At 46.8% G+C, this 25,315-nt stretch overlaps 1 protein-coding gene across 4 annotated transcripts in view; it reads left to right on the top strand.

Annotated features, from left to right (window-relative positions):
- The window catches only part of MTR (5-methyltetrahydrofolate-homocysteine methyltransferase), an 819,135-nt gene that overhangs the window by 181,673 nt on the left and 612,147 nt on the right, over positions 1 to 25,315 (top strand). For all 4 annotated transcript variants that reach the window (XM_033935789.1, XM_033935788.1, XM_033935790.1 and 1 more), the window contains exon 8: positions 14,759 to 14,853. In XM_033935789.1, the coding sequence (XP_033791680.1) occupies positions 14,759 to 14,853 (95 nt within the window). The remainder of the gene's footprint in view (positions 1 to 14,758; positions 14,854 to 25,315) is intronic.

Raw genomic sequence — 25,315 nt, 5'->3', positions numbered from 1 at the left:
CACCCAGCCCAGCCCAACCCAATGAGGGAGGATCTTCGAGCACTGGCACTGGGACATGCTGTATCGGCCCAAGTTTCCTCAACCTCTGAAGGGGGTTCTGCTGCTCTTTCTGGCCGGGGGTACCCCAAAAAGATAAAAGGGGGCCCAACAGATAGTGCCCTTGTGGCACCAGCAAAACACAGCCACAATTAGTCATCCAATGCTCACAGGTCCTCCAAAGTTCAAAGAGGGATCCACAGTAGCTGGCTCCCACCCTGAATGATGGGGATTTTCCCAGAATTTATTAACCTGATATATCAAGTTTATTTGGAGAAGAAAAAAGGCACCTTCTGCATCTCCTCAGTGTCCATTCGAGTTATGGGGGTCCCCCTTCCCAGGCCATAGTTGTCAAGCCCAGTCTCCCCAAGTTGTCCCAGGCTGTAGTGCCAGAGGATCCCGCGGACAATCTGGACGCACTGACAATGCCTTTAATTATGCAGGCTGGCACTACTGCCACAGAGGATGTTGCAAAACTCGCCGATCTCCAGGATCAGGATCTGGGAGGGTTCCTGGATCTGGGTGAGGATCCCACGGTGAGGAAATTTTTTAAACCCTCACCTTTTAAACCTGATTGATTTGATTTTTGGGACCTTCCAAGAGTTGATCAGTCTGCTTCTGCAGCATGCTCACTTATGAGTAACAAGAAACTGCAGTCTTCCACCTTCCCTGATCATTCGGCCATAGTCAAGATGCTCATGGACATTTGGGAGGTACCTGAGGGTCCTTTGAAATGTGCCAGAGTCATGTCCAGGCTTTACCTGATGGCAGATGTCTTTAACCAGTGCTTTGCTTCCCCAAAATACGATTTCTCGGTAGCATAGGTTACTAAATGCATTTCTCTCCCCTGCGATGGTGGAGTATGTTAGTCTTACATTGCTAGCTATCAGCATTTTCTGTTGGCCTAACCAATGTCAGCAATATCAGTAAATTATTTCTAAATTAACAGTGCTTAAGATTGACCAAGAACCCTGATAGAAGGCTAAGTTTCAATAGATGTGCTAAGGTCCAGTGCTTAAGATAAAGAATAGCCCCAGTTGCCTATTCTTAAAAGACAGATAGTTATGGTCAATCAAGAGCCATTGTCACAGAGAAATACTGAAAACTACCAGAAACTCAAATTTATGTGGGACAGGCCTCGCCCCTGTCTTCTCTCTCTCTTTTCTCCAGCTTTTTCACACCTCATATACCCCACCCCTGCAGACACACAAGCAGCACTCAAATAAAATCTATTGCCTGCTTTTACCACCTCTCTCTTTCAATCGTTAGTTTCCTACACACACAAATCTTTCCTCTTTCTTTCTTGCTCTGGATTCTGGCTTATTTCCCTCTCTGTCCCTCTTCCCACACAGCCTCTCACCTATTCAGAGACACAAGGAAAAACCTGTCTTTTCTCTCTCGTTCACAAGAGCATAGAAGCAGCTACATAATAGAATATCTTTCTGTACATTAGTAACCAAGCAAATGTTTGATGTATCTTTCTTTTAAGCATTGTATATCTGTATTATTAAGCCTATTTCTACACAATATATTCTTTATGCAACCACTGTTGGCTATCATTGTCATTATTTTCACTTCCTGCTAAATCTCTCTGAGGGTGCTGAACCTCTGGTGCACACCCACCATAGACTAGACAAAAACATACACACTTCTAAACGCCAAAAGATTACATATAGTGGGGCGCATCCTTACAGGATAATGGTGAAGGACATTCAGGATGGCAGAGTTGACTGTCCTCAAGCTCTTATTTGATTCTGCGGTGACAGCTTCTTCCTTTGTGGTCAGAGCTTTGTCATTCAAAGCTCTGCCATGATCCTGACACTATTGTGATCTAGGATCTCACCTTTTTGATTTCAGGGGTAGATTACTTGGCAGATACCATATATGACATGTTCAAAGTGTTTGGCAAGCTGTCGGCCTATTCTATTTCGGTGCGTAGGATGTTGTGGATCCATCAATGGTCCGGTGATTTGTTTTCTAAGGTGACCCTGAGCAGATTGCCTTTCAGAGGGCAGTTGCTGTTTGGCAAAGGTTTGGACAACCTTATGGCTAGTATGGAGGACTGAAAACCTAAGTCTTTGCCAGATAACAGGCTCTGAACCCCTAGGGGATTGGGTACCCTAGCTTTTGCCCCTTCAGACATTCCTGTCAGTACTATGGGGACTCCTCAGGGCAGCGTTCTTCTCAATCAGTCAACTGAGGTTTGGTGGTTCCCAGCACCAGCCATCGATGGGGAGCTATCCGACTGTGGCCTCTAAGAAATAGTTCTGATGCCAGACCTCTGGCTGGTCCTCCACAGTTCGGGGGCGGCTCTCAGCTTTTCTGGCAGAGTGGAAAACCATTACCTCAGACCGTTGGGTTCTGGAGGTTCTTCAAGATGGCTACAAGCTTGAGTTTTATCATTCCCTGGCAGAATTTTTTCTGGATTCTCCTGCAGGGAGGCCAGAAAAGGCGGCCCAGGTGGAGGCCACCGTCCAAAGATTGCTGTACATTGCGGCCATAGAGCCCATTCAGGAGCATGACTTGGGCTCCAGCAGATACTTGATATACTTTATCGTGCCAAAGAGAGGCTCTGAAGATTAGAGATCGATCCTGTACCTGAAAGCGGTCAATGCAGCCCTGAGAGTTTCTCGTTTCCAGATGGAAATGTTGTGTTTGGATTGCCTCTGTGACTCCGGGGGAATTCTTAGCTTCGCTGGACCTGATGGAGGCCTATCTCCAAGTTCCCATCTTTCCAGAGCACAGGAAGTACTTGAGATTCCACATTCTGCAGAAGCATTACCAGTTTGTGGTGCTGCCCTTTGGGATGGCGACGGCGCCCAGAACCTTCACCAAGGTGATGGTGGTGGTGGCGGCTCATCTGCAGACCCAAGGAATCCTGGTTCACCTATATCTAGATAACTGGTTGATCAGGGCCCAATAGCCTGTCTTTATGGTGGCCAATCCAGGTCACTAGTACATGGCAAAAACCTAGAGTAGCAACATTCCATGCTACCGATCCAGAGCAAGCAGTAGTGGTGTCCAGAGCAAGCAGTAGTGGTGGTGGTGGTGGTGATGGTGGTGGTGTGTCGTCGTCCCCCCCCCCCGTCTTTCTCAATAACAGACTATGGACTTTTTCTCCAGGAAATTGTCCAAACTTTTCTTACCATAACCTTTGGCAGTGTATTCTATAGATTAAATATTCTTTGAGCGAAAAAATATTTCCTCATAATCGTTTTGAAAGTATTTCCCTATAACTTCAGAGTGTCCCCTAGCCTTTGTAATTTTTGATGGAGAGAAAAATTGATCCACTTGTACACATTCTACTCTACTCAGGATTTTGTAGACTTCATTCATATCTCCCCTCAGCTGTCTCTTTTCAAAGCTGAAGAGCCCTAACATTTTTAGTCTTTCCTCATATGAGATGAGTTTCATCCCCTTTATCATCTTGGTCGCTCTTCTTTGAATCTTTTGTAGTGCTGCTATATCTTTCTTGAGATAAGGAGACCAGAATTAACGCAATACTCCAGGTAAGGTCACACCATGGAGCGATAAAGAGGCATTATAATATTCTTAGCCTTGTTAACCATCCCTTTTTTAATAATTCCTAGCATCTTGTTTGTTTTTTTGGCCGCCATCACACATTGGGCGGAACATTTCATTGTATTGTCTACAATTATGCCCAGTTCTTTGTTTGGGCGCTAACCTTCAAGGTGGACCCTAGCATCCAGTAACTGTGATTTAGGTTATTCTTCCCAATGTGCATCTTGAATTTGTCCACATTAAATTTCATCTGCCACTTGGATGCCATGTGCAGGCGGATTATCTCAGTCATCAGACTCTGGACCCCAGGGAGTGGTTTCTGTCCCAGAGGGTGTTCGACTGCATAGTGGAGCGCTGGAGTCGTCCCACATTTGATCCTGTAGCATCATTGATCAACAAGAAGGCAGATTGATTTTTCAGTCACCGTCACAAAGCCGCTGCAAAAGTTTGGATGCGCTGGTCAGCCTTGGCCACTGGAAGGGCTTCTTTACGCTTTCCTCCGTGACCCATGATCCGTCTTCTATTATGACAGATCGCGGTACACAAGTGTCGGGTGATTCTTGTAGCGCCCGACTGACCTCCGTATTTATGATATGCTGACCTGGTTCACCTGCAGATGGATTAGGGTCTCAGACTTCCTTATCATCCTCGCCTTCTCACATAGGGCCCGATTGCGCTTCAGGAGCCTGACCGTTTTGGTCTTATGCCCTGGCTATTGAGTTTGCTGCCTTAGTCTGCAGGGGTTATTCTTTAGCCATGATTGCCATGCTTCTCCGTAGCAAAAGAAGTCAACTGTAGCAACTTATGTGAAAGCTTGGAGATGTTATCTAGCGTGGTGCATCCAGAAAAACGTTGATTTATCTATGCCTTTAATACCTCTGATATTGGAGTTCCGTCAGGATGGACTGGTGAAGGGACTGGCTGTGGTTTTTCTTTGGGTCCAGATTGCTGGTCTCTCCTGCCTGGGCCCCAAGCTTCTGAGAGGCTTCTTGGCCGCACCTCCAGACGTCGTTCGATTCTTGAGGTTCACACTGAGGCTCAGGCCCCCAATATGGTTACCTTGTCTGACTTAGAATCTCAATCTGGTTCTCCAGTCTCTGGCTTGTCCACTTTATGATTCCTTAGTGCAGTCATCCTTAATGGATCTCACTGTCAAGGCTGTCTTCCTGGTAGCCATTACTTCAGCCCACAGGGTTTTGGAGCTTCAGACTCTATTTTGCCGGGACTCCTTTCTTCAGATCACAGATTCCAGCGTGTTTCTGCACACTGTTCCCTCCTTTCTTCCGAAAATAGTCTCTAGCTTCCACATTAACCAAGAGGTTCAACTTCCTTCCTTTACAAGTTTTGTGTCTCTGACTATCTGTTCGTACTGGTGGGTTCTGTTCAAATGGGCAGGCCGGCTTTGAAATCTACCATTTCTAGATGGATCCATGGAGATTTGCAGGGCTGCCACTTGGTCCTCTTTGCATATTTTCACCAGGATTTACAGGATCAATGTGACAACCAAGCAGGATATTACTTTTGGCTCCTCTGTTTTCAGAGCAGGCTCATCAGTCTTACCCTGATTATAAGGGACTACTGTCTTCCTTAGGGGTCCTATAAATAGAAATATGTGATAAATATATATAATGTGATATATGTGGAGGTCTAATATCAAGTGTATAAGATTAAAATAAAATTAGGTCTGAGTGACACAAATCTGTTAAAGTGACTGGTGCCATCATATATAATTGTGCTTAAATGACTGGTGATATATGTAAGATGGAGCATGATGTTGGAGGAAATATAAAATACACCTATTTTTGAAGTGCAAGAAGTCTTGAAACAAAACGTATGCATATATTACGTGTGTGACCAACAAAGCTTTAAAAAATGCAAGGGGCATTTAATGATGTATAAAGATATTCTCCGTATTACAGTTGCTATCAAAATTGAGTTTATATTCCTTCCCTGTTCAATTTTGATAGCAATTGTAATATAGAGAATGTCTTATACACCATTAAATTAAATTAAATTAAATTATAAACTTATAAACGATGCTCTAACATCGGGCCTTTTCTCCTCCGAAATGGGACATATTGCATTAACCCCTCTACTGAAAAAGACCGACCTTGACCCCTCTATTCCCTCCAATTACCATCCAATAGCAAATATCCCTCTCCTAACCAAGATGTTAGAATCCATCATATCCACTCAACTCTCATCCTACCTAGAAAGATTCTCTATTCTCCTACCCCACCAATTCGGCTTCAGACAGAACTTCAGCACTGAATCCCTATTAGTCTCACTAATCTCTTAAGGTACAACAACTTCATTCTCACAACAGATTCGCTGTACTTCTACAATTCGACCTCTCCGCAGCTTTCGACGTCGTCCATCATGATATCCCTAATCTTCCAACTCTCTGAAATAGGCATAAGTTCCACAGTCCTAGACTGGTTCTCGAAATTCCTACGCTTACGCTCCTACACCGTTAACATAAACGGTACCTCATCCCCTCCCTGGAAGCCGATATGTGGAGTCCCGCAAGGCTCACCTCTCTCTCCTATCCTTTTCAATATTTACATGTCCTCTTTGAAACTCCTTCATCTATCCCCTCTGGAAACTCTCTACACCTATGCTGACAATATCCTCATCCTCCTTGAGACCGACTCGAACCTCACTAACCTCGCTGAGAACATATCCGCATGTATAATGAACCTTCAATCCTGGGCACATTCTGTACAAATGAAATTGAACGAATCCAAAACAAAACTACTTTGGCTCGGCCCAATATTAGGTTATTTACCCATCTCCATCCCATTATCTTCCGGCTCCACTCTTCAGCTTGAGTTTTCAAGCAAAGTCCTTTGCATCATCATAGACTCCTCTCTCTCCTTCAATGACCACCTCAACTTCTTGGTAAAAAAAATGCTTCTTTAGTCTTCATATGCTGAGGAAAGTGAGATCGTACTTTCATCATTCTCACTTCGTCGTCCTTGTTCAATCCACCATCCTCTCTAGACTGGATTATTGCAACTCCATCTATTTAAGCCTAACTAAAAAAAAACTACATAGACTTCAGCTAATCCAGAATGCCGCGGCCAAGCTTATTTTCGCTAAAGGCAAGTTCGACCACGTCTCCCCACTCCTGTCCAAACTTCACTGGCTCCCAGTTCACTCCAGAGTCCTCTTTAAATGTGCCTGTTTAGCTTTCAAGATCCTACATGGCATCCTCCCTCCCGTTATCCCACTCTTCTGGAACTCCTCTAACCCTAATTCCACTAGATCCTCCCAAAAACTGAAACTATCATTCCTCTCTGCAAAAGGTATATTCCGCGTAGGAAAACTAGGAACATCCCTCCCCTTTAGAACCACAGAACTCTGGAACAACCTCACATCCCCGCAAACACCTGAAAAATTGGCTCTTTTCAAAAATCTAACACCTCCCGCTCTTTGGTACCCTGTCCCTCTTTATCTTCCTAGCTTCTTTCCTATAACCCTTCATTGTAGCTCCTTTTCAACCTAACCCTGTAAACCATGCCGAGCTCTACGCTTGTGGAGCTAGTGCGGTATACAAACCTAAGGTTTAGTTTAGTTTAGTTTAATTAAATGCCCCTGTGACCTAATACATCGGTAAAACTAAAAGAAAAATTAAAACTAGAATTATTGAACACAGAAGCTGTATCCTAAGACAAGTAACATTGGCACCACTGGTTGCCCATTGGATGGATATGGAACATATCAGTGATTTAAATTTTTTTAATATTTAAAACATTTAAGCCTCACTGGAGAGGAGGTAATATAAACCAATTGCAACTACAGTCTGAGCAAAGGGCCATCTTTGAGGTTAACACTGTATACCCAGCGGGCCTCAATCAAGATTTAGATTTTGTCCCTTTTCTTTAATACTATCAATAAGTATATACACTTCCTAACTACGCCATATTCATATTATTACATCGATCAGGATTTGATTTTACATTACATTGTGCTTGTTAACCGCCAAACCACAAGTTCAATGCGGTTTACAAAAGACTATTAACGATAAGCTTAGTACAAATGAATTAATTAATCAGAATCTTGGAAAATAGTCTTCAGCTGTGTTCTGAAGTGTTTATAAGAATAAGCTGTTCAGAAGTGTTCTGCTTCTAATGCATAAATTTGTTTTATAGTATTCATGGTGGAAAATATGAGCCCACCAATCCACCCTCCCCAGACCCTACTCTACTGCCATATAGGTGTCACCTGCAGGCATAAGGGTTATTCGGGTTGTAGACAGCTGGGTATAGTGGGTTTTGGAGGACTCACTATAACCTATAAGGGAGTTCTGGTGAGATGTCTATCTGGCACCCTTTATGTGAAGTTCACAGCAGTGCCCCACTTCTCTGTTGCCATGTCAGGGTGCCCAGTCCATTACAGGACTGGCTCCTCCCGCATCCAAATGATGTTGTTCTGGGTATTTGGGACTTGGATGAAATTTTGGTTGAAAATGTGGCGTAAAGATAGACGTCTTGGCGGTTTGGGCATCCCAATGGCCTGGACAACCAGATAGAGGATTAAAAAAAAAAATTATTTGAAGACGTATGGTGGTTTTCCTTTTGAAAATAGGCATGTTTTTACTCCCGACTTTGGACTTCTAGCTCCATACATTCAAATCGGACTTAGACTGTTTTAAAAATGCCCCTCTATGGCTGCTAAAAGTGGTTGGGGGTTATAGTTAGAGTTTCCCTCCTGTTATGGGTCTGACTTGGGGGGAGGGGGTGTCAGAAGAGAAGTAGATCATATTAGATTAGGGGTACCAGAAAGGGTGGGGGAGAAATCACAGATGCTCTTATGCAGGTCCCAACTGAATTGGCCAAGATGTGTAAATCCTAGCCAGAATTTCTTGGCTGGTTGAACCCGGATATTTAATACCAGTTCCCAGACATTGAATATTGGGGTCTAATTTTGCTAGAGGCTGAATATTGATTGCTTATTTTCTGTTTAACTCCTGCTTATCTATTTTATCTGTCTTTTTGCTCCACATCTATTTACAACCTACATTGTCAGTTAGGATGTTTTATTTTATATTTTGCTGAAACTGTAAGTAGCCTTCCATGCCATACTTCATTATGTATTGTTTAAATATATTTTCTGCTCTAATTGCTATTGAGTATTGCCTTTGACCGTCATGGCACTGTCTAGTTAGTGCTGGGGCAGTTCACAAATAGAATCTGGGTGGAGTTGACACTTAACTGTTTAGTGGGGGTAGGCTTTGATATACTTTCAAAATCAAATCTCAACAGGCCATTAATTAAAAAGTTTGTATAATGGGCATAAAACTGCTTTCCTGAAAAGAGCATTCTTAACTTTTCTTTTTTCTTTTTTTTAATTCAATCTTTTTTATTGAATTTTACAAAACAGACAAAATATATAACCAATAAACATTGAACATTGCCTTGCAGTTACCATTCATATGTGAGTGGAGTACATTCATGCTTCTTACTGGCATCATATAAAGAACATATTTATATCTAGGTAATAATCCAAATCATTATATAGGTAATAAAATAAAGCTAATAACGGTGACCAAACCTAAAGTGTCTACAATAGGGGTAGATCACAGAGCCAGTGTTCTCCCTAGCCTTCTCCCAGTCACTTTCTCACCTTTAAAGTACTGTACTGTAGTTACGGCAGCCTGCAGAGCGAACGTAGCAGGCTGCCATCATCCTCTGTAGCACATTCTCTCTGCCGCGGTCCCGCCCCCGACGTCAGAGGAGGTGCGGAACCGCAGCAGAGGGAATGTGCTACAGAAACCGACGGCAGCCTGCTACGTTTGCTCTGCAGGCTGCCATAAATAACTTTCAACTGTGGTAGGCCCAGAGGGAAGAATGGAGGTGAGAACTGACGTGACAGTCACTGTGTGCAAGGAAGCAGCGGAGGTAAGGCTCAAGTCGGGGTAAAATTGTGCCTGTCGCAAGGACCCCAGTGGGAGGGGGGATTGCCTTAGAGACGCTGGATCGGGGGGGGGAAGACAAAAGGACCTTGAGGAGGGGTGGGAAAGCAGACTTGAACCAAAAGGGAGGGGGAAGACAAGGCAGATAAGGCAGATCCTGGACTACTAGAGGGGTTAGAGAGTGGAAACACTCTGAACCGAGGAGAGAGAGATACCAGGACCTGGGGAGGGGGAAGACAAAGATAATGAGAGAGACAAAGACCTGGACCAAAGGTGGGAGGACTCAAAATTTTAGCAGAAGGAAGATAGAGAGAGGGAGAAACCTGAAACAAAGGGGAGGCAGAAGAGAGGGGGGCAGATGTTGGACTATGGGAGGTGCAGGCAGAAGAGACAGAGGGGGAGAACCCCTGAGGAAGAACAGAGAGATGCAAGATCAGAACAGAGGAGGGAGACATGTTGCCAATAGGGGTGGAGGAGAGAGAGGAAGAAAAGATGGACTCCTGGAAGGACAGAGAGAGATGTTGGTTGGGGAATGGAACCAGGTCTGGAGGACAGAAGAGGTGCACTCGGTATATATATATAAACTAGTCTTATAGCCGGTTACATTAACGGGTGCTAGAATATATGTGTGTGTGTCTAAACTAAACTAAACTAAACTAAACCTTAAGTTTGTATACCGCATCATCTCTACATTCGCAAAGCTCGACACTCTCTTTATTTCTTTTTCTCTCTCTCTCCTTAGCCGCTTTCTTTCTTTCTGTCTTTCTTTTTCCTTGGCTGTCCATCACCACCCCTTGCCTGCTCCCCTTGTCCATTCTCCCTTCCTTTTACCTCCCCTGTGCCCACCACCACCCTTTCACAGCTCTCCTTATGCAGCAGCAGCCCTTCTCCCTTTGTTTTACCTTCCCCCCTGTCCAGCATCACCTTCCTTCTCCACCTGTCCAACATTAGGCCTCTGTTCCTTTTTCTTCACCCACCCCCTGTCCATCAGCACCTCTTTCCTTCTCCCCCTGTCTAGCAGTAGGCGTCCCTTCCTTTTTCTCCCCCCTCCTCCTTATCCCTATGATACAGTTACCTTGCTCTGCCCCTGATCAGAGGTTCCCGACAGCCGCCCAGTTGCACCCATTGGAAAAGTTCCCTCTGCGGCATCCCGCACCCCTCCTGACGCGACTCCCGCTGTCTTTCTTTCTGTCTGTCTCTGTCCCTGGCCCCCTTTGTCTGTTTGTCTTTCTGTATATCTCCCTGCACCTGTGTCTTTCTTCTTGTCTTTCTGTCTCCCTTCCTCCCTCTGTCTGTCTGTCCAAAGCAGCATTCCCTCCCCCTCCATTTCCCTCCCCCATACCAGTTCCCTGTGCACCTGCCCCTGTGTCTTTCTTCTTGTCTTTCTGTCTCCCTTCCTTCCTCTGTCTGTGTGTCCAAAGCAGCATTCCCTTCCCCTCCATTTCCCTCCCCCCACACCAGTTCCCTGTGCACCTGCCCCTGTGTCTTTCTTCTTGTCTTTATGTCTCCCTTCCTCCCTCTGTCTGTGTGTCCAAAGCAGCTTTCCCTCCCCCTCCATTTCCCTCCCCCCACACCAGTTCCCTGTGCACCTGCCCCTGTGTCTTTCTTCTTGTCTTTCTGTCTCCCTTCCTCCCTCTGTCTGTGTGTCCAAAGCAGCATTCCCTCCCCCTCCATTTCCCTCCCCCCACACCAGTTCCTTGTGCACCTGCCCCTGTGTCTTTCTGTCTCCCTTCCTCCCTCTGTCTGACTGTCCAAAGCAGCATTCCCTCCCCCTTCCATTTCCCTCCCCCCACACCAGTTCCCTGTGCAGCAGCATTATTGTTTCCTCTACCCCCTTTCCCTTCCCACAGTCGCGACTACAAACGCGGGTCCAAGTCCTTTGCCGCCCGCCCCCCCCTTCCCTTTCCTTCCCGCGGGTCCGACTACACGTGGCGATTCAAGCAGCGTGTCCAGCAGTCTTCACACGCTGCTTCGGGTCCTTCTACTGGGAGCAAATCAGGGCAGTAGAAGGGCCCGAAGCAGCGTGTGAAGACTGCTGGACACGCTGCTTGAATCGCCACTCGGGGCCGCGGTAAGGGAAGGGGAGGCGGCGGAATTCTTCTTCTACCTTGCCTCTCCTCCACCGTCGGGAGTCAGCACCAGGAGCTTTAACCGCGTTGAAACAATCCTGCGCTTCTTTGAAAACTATCACGCCGCTGGAGCCGGGAGGCGACGGAGAGGGCAGGGGGTGAGTCGCGCATGCGCACTTCATAGCTACAGCTCAAGGAAAACGGACGCACGCTTAGGAAGTGCGCATGCACGGCTTACCGATTTATTATATTAGATAAATATGGGGGGTCTTTTACTAAGATGCACTAGCTGATTTAGCGCGTGCTAAATGCTAACGCGTCCATAGAATATAATGGGCGCATTAGCACTTAGCGCGCACTAAATTGGCTAGCGCACCATAGTAAAAGAGGGGGTATATGTTTAGTATTTTTATTGTTGGTAGATCATTTTGACTTGGTCAGTTTAAAAGTAGCTCGCAAGCCAAAAAAGCGTGGGCACCCCTGGGCTACAATATATTTTCCTAACCTTTAAGGTCAATTGGTCCAAAAATGTGGCACTGTATATCTAAAGATATGGTACTTAGTAGTTGTCAAATGGTCCCTGTATGCTTTATAGAAACTTTACTAAATCAGGGTTCACATGAAAGGAGATCTGTGTACCTTCCAAGGTATCCATGGCCTCTAAGCCAGTGTATCACAAAACTGCCACGGCACACTAGTGTGCCCCGAGATGCCGATGAAGAGGAGAGGTGCTGGCGCCGGCCAACTACTTAAAGGACCTGCTTCTTGCCGCGAGAGGTACGTCATCTAGTCAGTCAGCTGGTGCCTCTGCTCCATATCCTCACCTCTCCTTCTGCAGCACCCCACATCAACGGTAATAGGAGGCTCATGACCACAGATGTCAACATGATGATGTCATGCATGCGCGTGACATCATTGTGTCGATGTCTGTGCATTTTCGGGTGCCATCCAGCCACAGCCCTGAGGTTAGTGTGCCATCAGCTTAAAAAGTTTGCGACACACTGCTCTAAGCACACTCTTGCTATGCATCAGAATACCGTATTTTCACGCATATAACGCGCGCGTTATACGCGTTTTTACCTACCGCGCATACCCCTCGCGCGTTATATGCGTGAGCGCGTTATACCAAAGTTTTTAAACATAGTTCCCACCCCGCCCGACGCCCGATTCACCCCCCCAGCAGGACCGCTCGCACCCCCACCCCGAACGACCGCTCGCACGCGCTCCCACCCGCACCTGCATCCACGATCGGAGCAAGAGGGAGCCCAAGCCCTCTTGCCCGGCCGACTCCCCGACGTCCGATACATCCCCCCCCCCGGCAGGACCACTCGCACCCCCACCCCGAACGACCGCTCGCACGCGCTCCCACCCGCACCCACGATCGGAGCAAGAGGGAGCCCAAGCCCTCTTGCCCGGCCGACTCCCCGACGTCCGATACATCCCCCCCTCCGGCAGGACCACTCGCACCCCCACCCCGAAGGACCGCCGACTTCCCGACAATATCGGGCCAGAAGGGAGCCCAAACCCTCCTGGCCACGGCGACCCCCTAACCCCACCCCGCACTACATTACGGGCAGGAGGGATCCCAGGCCCTCCTGCCCTCGACGCAAACCCCCCTCCCTCCAACGACCGCCCCCCCCCAAGAACCTCCGACCGCCCCCCCCAGCCGACCCGCGACCCCCCTGGCGATCCCCACGACCCCCCCACCCCCCTTCCCCGTACCTTTGGTAGTTGGCCGGACAGACGGGAGCCAAACCCGCCTGTCCGGCAGGCAGCCAACGAAGGAATGAGGCCGGATTGGCCCATCCATCCTAAAGCTCCGCCTACTGGTGGGGCCTAAGGCGCGTGGGCCAATCAGAATAGGCCCTGGAGCCTTAGGTCCCACCTGGGGGCGCGGCCTGAGGCACATGGGCCCAACCCGACCATGTGCCTCAGGCCGGCCCCCAGGTGGGACCTAAGGCTCCAGGGCCTATTCTGATTGGCCCACGCGCCTTAGGCCCCACCAGTAGGCGGAGCTTTAGGATGGATGAGCCAATCCGGCCTCATTCCTTCGTTGGCTGCCTGCCGGACAGGCGGGTTTGGCTCCCGTCTGTCCGGCCAACTACCAAAGGTACGGGGAAGGGGGGGGGGGGGGTCGTGGGGGTCGCCAGGGGGGCCGCGGGTCGGCTGGGGGGGCGGGCGGAGGTTCTTGGGGGGGGGCGGTCGTTGGGGGGGAGGGGGGTTTGCGGCGAGGGCAGGAGGGCCTGGGATCCCTCCTGCCCGTAATGTAGTGCGGGGTGGGGTTAGGGGGTCGCCGTGGCCAGGAGGGTTTGGGCTCCCTTCTGGCCCAACTACCAAAGGTACGGGGAAGGGGGGTGGGGGGGTCGTGGGGGTCGCCAGGGGGTTCGCGGGTCGGAGGTTCTTGGGGGGGGCGGTCGTTGGGGGGAGGGGGGTTTGCGTCGAGGGCAGGAGGGCCTGGGATCCCTCCTGCCCGTAATGTAGTGCGGGGTGGGGTTAGGGGGTCGCCGTGGCCAGGAGGATTTGGGCTCCCTCCTGGCCCGATATTGTTGGGGAGTCGGCGGTCCTTCGGGGGGGGGGAGGGATGTATCGGACGTCGGGGGGGGGCATCAGGCTTTCAGGATGGGGACAGACCTTCAAGGGGGGACAGTGCACGGATGTCAGGGGGGTTGAACGGAGAGTCGGGACAGCGCACGGAGAGTCGGGACAGCGCACGGAAAGTCAGGGCAGTGCACGGAAGTCAGGGGGGGGTGAACGGAGAGTCGGGACAGCGCACGGAGAGGCGGGGCAGTGCACGGAAGTCAGGGGGGGGTGAACGGAGAGTTGGGACAGCGCACGGAGAGGCGGGGCAGTGCACGGAAGTCAGGGGTGGGTGAACGGAGAGTCGGGCAGCATGCGCGGTATACCCGTGAGCGCGGTATACCAAAGTTTTTGTGCATATCATCGTGATTTCTGCGCGCTATACCCGTGTGCGCGTTTTATACGGGTGCGTGTTATTTGCGTGAAAATACGGTATATCAGGCTGTAGAAGTGATGACAGTTGTATTACAAATTACAGACTCTTCCTTGCACTCTCCTACTACCCTACACTCTGCTGATACAGAACCTTAATTACAAGTTCTTACCTAACTTCAATGAAGTTGCTGTAGAGTTTGAAATTACTTTCTTGCCTTTCTTTTTCTGTTGAATACTCTTTTTTTCTTGTTCTGAATTTTAGATCTCAGGGACAATTGTAGACAAGAGTGGCCGCACCCTTTCTGGCCAGACGGGAGAGGCATTTGTCATTAGCGTATCTCATGCGGAGCCACTATGGTGAGAAGAAATTTTTATATGTTTTTATTTGGCATCTTGGGTCTATGTGCATTCACAAGGGCAGCATTGGCTGCTAGGCATGTATAAATTGTATCAGGTTTTACTCTAGTTTTGGACCACTACAATAGAATCTCAGTTATCCGGCACCCATGGGGCTGGTGGATGCTAGATAACTATAGTTTCTTGTTATTTGAGAGTTAGTATAAAAATAGTTGTGTTTCCCTTCCTACTTCACGGTGTCATCCCCCTACCCCCACTTGTAGGTCCCACATTTTTTTCCCTTGGTCACTTGGTTACTACATCGTCAGGTGAGTGACAGAGGAGGGAGGGAAGGGGGTTGTCAGGAATGGCTCTTCAGCTTCGGAAAATGAGGGAGGGAGAAGGTTGTCAGGAACGGCTATGCTGCTTTGGGAACAGAGGGAGGGAGGAGGTTGTCAGGACCAGCTCTGCTGCTTCAGGAATGGAGGGAGGGAAAGAGATTGGTGGCTGTCATGATGCTCCAGGAGCTGGAGGGAGAGAGGGCAAGGAGAAAGATTTGTGACTGGAGCTAGAGAGAGGGGAGGTTATTGGGTCAGGAGCACCACTTTGGATGTTGTCTTATTGAGTGCAAGAGACTTTTTTTGTTTTTGCTGACAATTTTTTTGCTGGTTGGTTGAGAGTACCGGTTAATTGAGTGCCGGTTAGCTGAGATTCTGTTGTATTTGCATCTCCCTAGTAGCAGGCATTTTCTCTCATCTACTTGAGAAAAGATGTGAAGCTCAGTTTTGTATAGGTCATTTATGTTTTGAAAAGGGATGCCCAAACTGGGACATTGACAATATGCGATAGATTGTACAAAAGGCTTGCTGTACATGGAACCTTTTGTAAAATATCTGTTTAAATCTATTTTTTAACCAACACTGTAAAATAATTCAGCTCAAATAAAGAGCAGAAATTCAGCTGATGCATATATCTTATCTGCCAACATATTCAGTTGTAACACAGGGTAAAACCAAACAAAATAACCAAAGCTTAACATACGAAACACACAAAAAGATTGACCACCTAAATTCTGTAACAAAGTAGGCACAATGATACAAACATAGTGTATGGAGGGCTATGTACATTAATGCCCGTAGTTTAGGCAATAAAATTCTGAAATTGGAGATGGAAATGAGGAATGCTGACTTAGATGTGGTGGCAATATCTGAAACCTGGTTCACAGATTCCCATGGGTTATGGTTATACCAGGATATAACTTGCTCCGTCGAGACAGAGAAGGTAAAACCGGAGGAGGAGTAGCAATATACATCAAAGAGGACATCAAAGTTACCAGAATCACAGATGTCAAATATACCTGAGAATCCCTCTGGGTGAACCTGGCCAGGGGAAATGACAAATGCCTGTACCTTGGTGTTGTATACAAACCTCCAAAACAACAGGATGACATAGACAAAGAATTAATCGAAGACATTGAGACCATCACTCTGCGTGGAGACACTGTACTGTTGGGGGACTTCAATATGCCTGATGCAGACTGGAACAAACTTTCCGCTACGACCAGCGGCAGCAGAAGGCTACTAACCGCCATAAGGGGAGCACGACTCAAACAGATGGTATTGGAGTCCACTAGGGATCAGACGATTCTGGACCTAATACTCACCAGTGGAGATAGCGTCACAGAGGTCTCGGTAGGTGATGTGTTGGCCTCCAGTGACCACAAACAACATGGTGTGGTTTCACCTCAGGAAAGGTTTCACTAGGTCAAACACATCCACAAAGGTCCTTAACTTTAAGGGCACTAACTTCAAGAGCAAGGGAGATTTTGTCTATGAGGTGCTGCAAAACCAGGACATAACAGATAGTGTGGAGATACTGTGGTCAGCTCTGAAATCTACCCTACAGGAAGCAACCAACCCCTATATAAAAACGTGAGTAAACGACAGAGAAATAAAAAAAACCCCAGTGGTTCTCCGTGGATATCTCAGAACTCATAAAACAGAAGAAAAGAGCATTTGTATCCTACAAACAATCGCAACGACTGGAAGCTAAAGAAGCCTATCTGGTGAAATCTAGAACTGTTAAAACAGCGGTCAGAGATGCTAAACTTCGGATGGAAGAAAATTTAGCTAAGAATATAAAAAATGGGGATAAATCTTTTTTCAGGTATATTAGTGACAGAAAAAGGAACACAAACGAGATAGTGCGCCTAAGGAAACCCGACGGTAACTATGTGGAATCAGACTCCGAAAAAGCCAAATTACTCAATGAATACTTCTGCTCAGTCTTTACTCATGAGGCGCTGGGGCTCCTGTCCACAGTGTAACCCACACTGTGGACCGAGCGGGACTCCACAGCATTCCAAGAGGTTACCTGGACGAATTACATCAGCGTGTGACCCGAAATGGAGTCACCCTGCAGGACTGGACTGCAACCAAGCAGGAACCAAAAATCATAGTCACACAAATAAGGATTGTAGGAAAATAACTTAGCTTTACTCATGCCCTCATAAAGGTAAGCAGTTCATAACTACAGCTGCAAAATGTCAGTAGAGCAAACATCAACAAAGCAAAAATGCAAAAAGGCAAGAAAATAAAACAGCACAAAATAAAGTCCAAAATAGCAGCTGCTTTTCAGCTCTCCCCAGAGCCAACACAAGCCTGCTCCCAAGCAGCTTGTTCAATTCGCCACCATACAGTTAAGTGTACTAGTTTCAGCAATTCACAGTGTTTGGACGAAACTAAATAAAGCCTCTGGCAGGTTTATACTACTATACTCAAATCCCTTAGTGAGAATAATATTCACAATAATAAAGACCCCTAATTTCCCACTGAATATGAAAGAGTGCAAAAAATATCATTAACTAACTGGAAGGGCCTCAGTAATCGAGCCTACGCAAATCATAGACTCTGACCATACAAGTCTGTGTGCTTCCCCGGCTCCTTAGCTCTAATCATCGGCAACCTTCCAGTCCCTTACCTCAACTAAAAGGGTTTTAAATTTATAGTAAGTAAATTCCTAAAAAATTTTTTATCTTTTTATTTAAATTTATTTCGAATAACTTATTCTAAAATATCGGCTTTCTAAAAACCTAAATTCTCTAAATAGATGCACTATTTCCTTATGAGAGACTTAATTTAAACATCCAATATCCATTGAAATTACTTAGCTTTCAAATAATATATCCCCAGCAAACTGCTTCAGACCATGCCAACGTGGCCAGCGTTTTGTGGAAACTTATTTAAACCCACTGCTTCAGGGCCAGTTAGTCAAGCATGCTTCAGAAGAATGCTGACAAAATTTAGACCTGAGATTTTTTCCCTGTTTCCTGTGGGAAATGCTGGTTTTTGGCTTCTGTCCCCTGAACTGCACCAGTCTGCCTCTTTCCAAGGGTTCAGCCAGGCTATAGGCCAGAGAGGCAGCCACAGACCTATAGCCTGGCTGAACCCTTGGAAAGAGGCAGACTGGTGCAGTTCAGGGGACAGAAGCCAAAAACCAGCATTTCCCACAGGAAACAGGGAAAAAATCTCAGGTCTAAATTTTGTCAGCATTCTTCTGAAGCATGCTTGACTAACTGGCCCTGAAGCAGTGGGTTTAAATAAGTTTCCACAAAACGCTGGCCACGTTGGCATGGTCTGAAGCAGTTTGCTGGGGATATATTATTTGAAAGCTAAGTAATTTCAATGGATATTGGATGTTTAAATTAAGTCTCTCATAAGGAAATAGTGCATCTATTTAGAGAATTTAGGTTTTTAGAAAGCCGATATTTTAGAATAAGTTATTCGAAATAAATTTAAATAAAAAGATAAAAATTTTTTTAGGAATTTACTTACTATAAATTTAAAACCTTTTTAGTTGAGGTAAGGGACTGGAAGGTTGCCGATGATTAGAGCTAAGGAGCCGGGGAAGCACACAGACTTGTATGGTCAGAGTCTATGATTTGCGTAGGCTCGATTACTGAGGCCCTTCCAGTTAGTTAATGATATTTTTTGCACTCTTTCATATTCAGTGGGAAATTAGAGGTTTATACTACTGCCAGGCAAGAAGAGTGTCTTAGGTTTTGAAAAACTAGAGCCTCAGAAATGGCTTTCAAAAACTCCCACCCAGGGTGACCGCAAAACCTCTCCCCAAAATGATACTCCTAGCTTCAGAAAAACAACCAAAAATAGTCCAAACAGGCAAACAGTCAAAAATCACCACTCACTGTTTACAGCTGGAAATAAGGTCCACCTGCATGGGCTCAGGAAAGTTGGTATTACATTCTGTAAAACTTTCTTGACAATCCATGGGTAGTTCCACATCCAATACCGGCAGCTCCTCAGCTTGTCCAGCTTCCATTAACTCCATGGGTATAGGCCTATTACTCCTGCTTGACCCAGGGGGTTCCTCAAGGAGGCAAGGCCTGAACCTCCTCCCTAGCTGGCCTGTCTGTCTGTACTCCACTGCTGGCTTTTGTATCTTTGGGACACGCCCTATCCTGGCTGAGTCATCAGTGCTCAAGGTAGTTCTAGAGCTCCTCCGGTGGTGACTTGTATACAGTTCCCCTAACTCACTATCCAACAGTTCAGGCTCCCTCTGGTGGTCAATGGAGATATTATCAGTATCAGGAACAGCATGTACATTCCCGATTCCTTTCTGGGATTTCTTTTGGGTCTGGCCTTGGGATCTAACTGGAACCTTGGCGGAGGTAACGCCTGGATGGTCACATACCCCCACCCTAAAACGATGCTTATCCTGATAAGCATATGTAAGTGAAGAATTTTCTGGAATACGGGAAAGAAAGTTGGCATTATTTGCGCCTTCTATTCCTGAATCTCCTTTCCTCTGGACGGGGATCTGAACATACATTTTCAAAATCTTTTGACCAGCGAAGTACTGGCGGGTTCAGGGTTCTTGGTTTCTCCTTCCTTATAATTTTCTGACCCTTCTAACCCTTCTACCCTTTCCGTAATAGCAGTAAGGACCTGCGCTATCTCTTCAACCCTTTCTTGAATTTGATTCTGCAGATTAGTAACACTGCCCCCCACGCATTTCACCCAGTCTTCAACAGATCCTAACTGCAAGGCTTGCCGCTCTAATTGGGTCTTATTATTCTGGCTCTGTTTGGCTAAACTGCCCGGTTCTACTCCTTCAGCAGCCCAGAGTTCCTGCGTAGTTTGAATTCGCTTCAATTGCTCTAATATTTCTTGTTGTTGAACTTGACCACCTTGGTCTCTATTTCCTGCACTTGTTTTCTTATTTGGTCTGATAGCCCTTCCAGAGTATCAGCCTGTTACTGTCTCTGTACAACCATCTCCTGACTCAATGCCTCTTTCAACTCAAGCATGTAATTACTAGAAAGAGGTTCTTCCTTAGATGTTTGCTTAGGGCCCTTATCTAGACATTCCTGCCGGAGTGCTTGTATTTCCCCTTTCCACTGGGTCACCTGAGTATTTATTATTTCGCCCAATTCGCTCTTAAGGGATGCTATTTCCTGTTGAAATTGCATAATACTTTCTTCGGACTTAGCCTTACTGACATTCTCAGGGCTTTGAAATGGTCTTTCCTTAAAGTTGTTCATTTCGATGCCCTGAGATGTATTCGGCTCAAGTCCCTGAGTATCGATTGGGAGGCCAACCCCTGTGGACCCAAATCCTTTCGTTCCCCTATTGGTCTCTCTAAGGTGGACCCAGCGTTCTAGTCTAGCATGCCAGATACGCTCGCATATTATTTGAGCGATCCTGTCACCAGGCTGAACCTGATAGTCTGCCTCTCCCTGGTTTACCAAAAGTACAGAGATATTACCCCTATAATCGGGGTCAATCACTCCTGCCACTACATCAATAGAGTGCTCTAATGCCAGCCCTGATCTAGCCCCTATCCTAATATAAGAGCCAGGAGGAGGGGAGACTTGTAAATCAGTTTTCACTAGGGCCCTTCCTCTAGCTGGGTTCACTTGTTCCTGAGCCGCACACAAATCAAATCCAGCGGCTTTGGAATACGCCTGAGTAGGGGCCCGGGCGTTCTCTGACAATGGCACCCACCTGATTGTGGGATACCACTGTGGCCGGGGTGTTCTCTGTCTGGGTTGCCTTCTCTGCCAACCCCCTCTGTTCCCCACCTGGACACCTAAGACCTGCTTATCTGGGAACGTGTGTTCTCCTGGCTCCTTGAGCTTTCATTTGCTTGTCAGAGCGACCACCTGCTCTAAGCCTGGCCAATCTTTGCCTAAAATCAAAGGGAAAGGTAAAGACTCCAAGATAGCCAATCGCATAACGTACGACTGGTCTTTGTGTTTCAGGGACAACGAGGCTTGGGGGTATTCCTTCCTATCCCCATGAACACAGACTATATAGGTACCTTCTCCGTGTCCTCCTTAACTAAGGGAGATTCACGAATTCGGTCCCATACCTGCTGAGACATAACAGACTGTTCGGCCCCTGTATCAATCAGGGCCTGTACCTTTTCCCCAGCTAACAGGACGGGAATTTGCCCCTGTTGCCTACCCTTTACTCCTAGGCCTCGGGAGATCACAAAGTCTCTTCTCTCCCGACAGAACCTTTGCGTATGACCTGCTTTCCCATACCTATAACATTTCCTATCACCTCCCTGGCTGTTAGGTCTGGGTGAAGGGGCAGATGAATCCTTGGAAGGGGGTCTCCTATTCCAACCCTTACTTGAATCCCCGGGACTCTGCCTAGGCGTGTGTCCCTGCACTGTGCCTGGGCCTTCTCCTGAGGGTTCTTGGGTGTCTAGGTAGGCTTCAGCAACTTCCAGGACTGCTCTAGTGTCTTACAATTCTGTCTTTTAACCCAAGATCTAATATTCTTGGGGACAGCTTCCAATAACTGTACCTTCACTATCTCAGTGAATAGGGCCCTAGCGTCATTCGGAAATGGCTGTAGCCATTTTTCAGCCAGCTTGGTGATTCGCTGAAGTAAAGCCTTGGGCCTTTCTGAATGTAGCATTTGCGTCGCCCTAAACTTTTGTCTATAGTGTTCATTGGTAAAGCCAAGGTAATCAAGGATATGGGCTTTGACAGTGGGGTAGCTGCTGGCGTGCTCGGGGTCTAGGATCTGAAATGCCGCTAGGGTCTCCCTGGCCAAACAGGGCAATAGTCTAAATACCCATTTCTCCAGAGGCCACCCGGCAGCAACCGCAATTCGCTCAAAAGAGCTAAGAAAATCATCAGGAGCGTCTCCGGGTGCAATCTTACAGAGGTTCAAATGTGTCAGTGTGTTAAGTCCTACCGGAGCTGGAGATGTTACAAAGCAAAAAGGCAAAAAGGCAAGAAAATAAAACAGCACAAAATAAAGTCCAAAATAACAGCTGCTTTTCAGCTCTCCCCAGAGCCAACACAAGCCTGCTCCCAAGCTGCTTGTTCAATTCGCCACAGTTCAGTGTACTAGTTTCAGCAATTCACAGTGTTTGGACGAAACTAAATAAAGCCTCTGGCAGGTTTATACTACTGACGCAGTGGCGAACCTAGGGTATGTGGCACCCGGGGCCCATCATTTTTTGACACCCACCCCTCCCCCCATGTAAAATTTTTTTTTTTTTTTTTTTTTTTTTTGCAATAACCATGAAATGGAATAAATGGTCAGAATAGAAACAGGCAGTGAAAATTTTCTTTTATTGAACCTCATATATGTAACCATTATTCCAAACATAACATAACATAAATTATGTCTAAATTGTCATGACATTAGAAGTACATATGGAGTAGTTGCAGGTGATGCTTGGGACAGTTCTGATTGTGTTAGTTCGGTTTTATGTGTTTTTTGAATAGAAGGGTTTTTATTTCTTTTTGAAGGTTTTGCCGTCTGTGGTTGATATCAATTGGTTGTAGAGTTGGGGGTCGAGTGTTGCAGCTCGAATGGCTAGGAGGTTGTCGAACAGTTTTTTTCTTTTGACGTTTTTGGTTGGAGGGTGTGTGAATGGTGCACAAGTTCTCCTATGTCTGTTTGAAGTGGATTGAATTATTTAGCTGAAGAAATTAGTTACCCCCCATTCCACACACATTAATTCTCTTCCATTTTTGTTCCCATTATAAAAAACACTGATAAGTTCCCAGAAAAAAAATACATTAAAATAAGAAGTGAAAACAAAGGCCCCTACAGATGAGAACATAACATAAGAATAGCCTAACTGGGTCAGACCAATGGTCCATCATGCCCAGTAGCCCATTCTCATGGTAGCCAATCCAGGACACTAATACCTGGTCAAAACCCAAAGAGTAGCAACATTCCATGCTACCGATCCAGGGCAAGCAGACACTTCCCCCATGTCTTAATAACAGATTATGGACTTTTTCCTCCAGGAATTTGTCCAAATCTTTCTTAAAACCAGCTAAAATATCTGCTTTTACCATAACTTCTGGCCACTTCATTTTTAAGTTTAGATTTTTCCTTTCAAACAGAGACCTTGCTAGATGTCAAATACAGCACAAGGTAACTTCACATGGACTTAGCTGTGCAGGAAATGTGAATCTCCTCATACACCCCACCATATAGTGCAAAAATGTGCAAAGGTCTGTTTTTTTCTTTCGATCACTACATAGCCTAATGCCACACAAGCAGCGCTGTTACAAACATATTCTGTAGGTCAATGCTAAGGATAACAAAGTTTCCTTCCTTGGACCAGAAGGAGATAAACCACTGGAAGAGATCCCAAAACAACACCCAAAGACCCACTCAGTGTGTGAATCAGTTGAGTGGAGTGGACTAACTGGGGGGTGGAAATGGGCCCGGAGTTTGCTCAGCAGAATTTCCCAGACCACCTCTTCCTCTCAACACATTGACACGCTGCCACCATCACCACTAGGAACACCTCACTGGGTAGGCCAGCTATGCTATAAACTTTATAAAACACATTATTATATTTTCTTATAAAGCACATATTTTAACTGACCTCTCTGACATCCTCAGCCTTTCCATTCACAAAAATAGAAGGAAGAAAAGTTCCCATTTCCTGCTGTCTCATGTCCCCGGCCTATACAATATTTTTTTTCTGCAGACCCTTCAAAAGTCTGACCAAATCCTCGTTTCACTTGCATTATAAAGTACTGAGGATGCCATCTCTCCCCAATCCCAGGTCCTAAAGTCTAAGACAGTAGCGCAAACTAATGCTGCCAGATACAGGAAAAAAATTTTTTGATTCGATTCAGCCCTATTGAATTGGTTTTTCAATTCGATTTTCCTGCCCAGTTGGGTGATTTTTTTCAAAACTCCTGGTGGGTTTTATAGCTTTTTCACCCCCTTTGGCTTCTCCTAACCACACTGGCGCTGTGGTGTAAATAAAATAAAGAAACAAAAAGGACTTTTCCTCTTTCTGTTAAATCCTAGCTCACGTTTGCAGTCCAACACCAGCTCTGGCAGGATACACATTTCAAATCTGACATGTTATAATCACAAAACAGAAAATAAAATTAATTTTTCTACCTTTTGTTGTCTGGTTATATTTCAAATCTTGTTGGTCCAAGGCTCTGGTTTTCTTCTGATAACTTGCTTGCCAGGGTCTCCTTCTTTCTGCATGCTAACCATCCATCTGCCAACTCTGTCCTCCCTTTCCATTTCCCTTCCCTTCCCAGGAAGTCTGGTATCTTTCCTTTTTTTTCATCTCCCTCCACAGATCCACCTTTTCTTAAATACCCTTTCATCCGGCATCTCTCCCTCCTTCCCCACCATCCCAGAGTCCACCATCTCTCCGTTTCTTTTCCTAATTACCCTCCTATCCAGTATCTCTATCCCTCCTCCACACCATCCCTTGTGTCCAATTTCTCTCCCTTTCTGTTCCTTCCCTCCCTAAATCCCATGGTCCATCATCTCTCTCCCTCTCCTCTATTTTCAGACCCATTATTTCTTCCCCCCCCCAAAGTTTGGCATATGCATGTCTCTTTGAACACCCCCTTCCCTCCGTGTACTTCTAAATCATGGTCCCCCCCCCAAAGGCCTGTCCCCCTTAAAGGTCTGCCTGTCCCACCTTGAAGGCCTGCACCCCCCTTGAAGGCCTGTCCCTTCCCCTTGTAGGCCTATCCCCCCCTTGAAGGCCTGCCTGCCTGTCCCCCCCTTGAAGGTCTGCACCCCCCGAAGGCCTGCACCACCCCGAAGGCCTGTCCCCCACTTGAAGGCCTGTCCCACCCCCTTGTAGCTTCTCCCCCCCCCCTTGTAGGCCTGTCCCCCCCTTGAAGGCCTGCCTGCCTGCCTTTCCCCCCCTTGAAGGCCTGTCCCCCCTTGAAGGCCTGCACCCCCTTGAAGGCCTGCACCACCCCCCTCGAAGGCCTGCACTCCCTTGAAGGTCTGCACCCCCCCGAAGGCCTGTCCCCCACTTGAAGGCTTGTACCACCCCCTTGTAGCTTCTCCCCCCCTTGTAGGCCTGTCCCCCCCTTGAAGGCCTGCCTGCCTGCCTTTCCCCCCCTTGAAGGCCTGCACCCCCTTGAAGGACTGCACCCCCCCCCCGAAGGCCTGCACTCCCTTGAAGGTCTGCACCCCCCCGAAGGCCTGTC

This window comes from Geotrypetes seraphini, chromosome 3 (genome assembly GCF_902459505.1).
Source record: "Geotrypetes seraphini chromosome 3, aGeoSer1.1, whole genome shotgun sequence".
NCBI classification, from domain to species: domain Eukaryota; kingdom Metazoa; phylum Chordata; class Amphibia; order Gymnophiona; family Dermophiidae; genus Geotrypetes; species Geotrypetes seraphini.
Note: the sequence above shows the minus strand (reverse complement) of the source record. Positions and strands in the feature narration are given on the sequence as shown.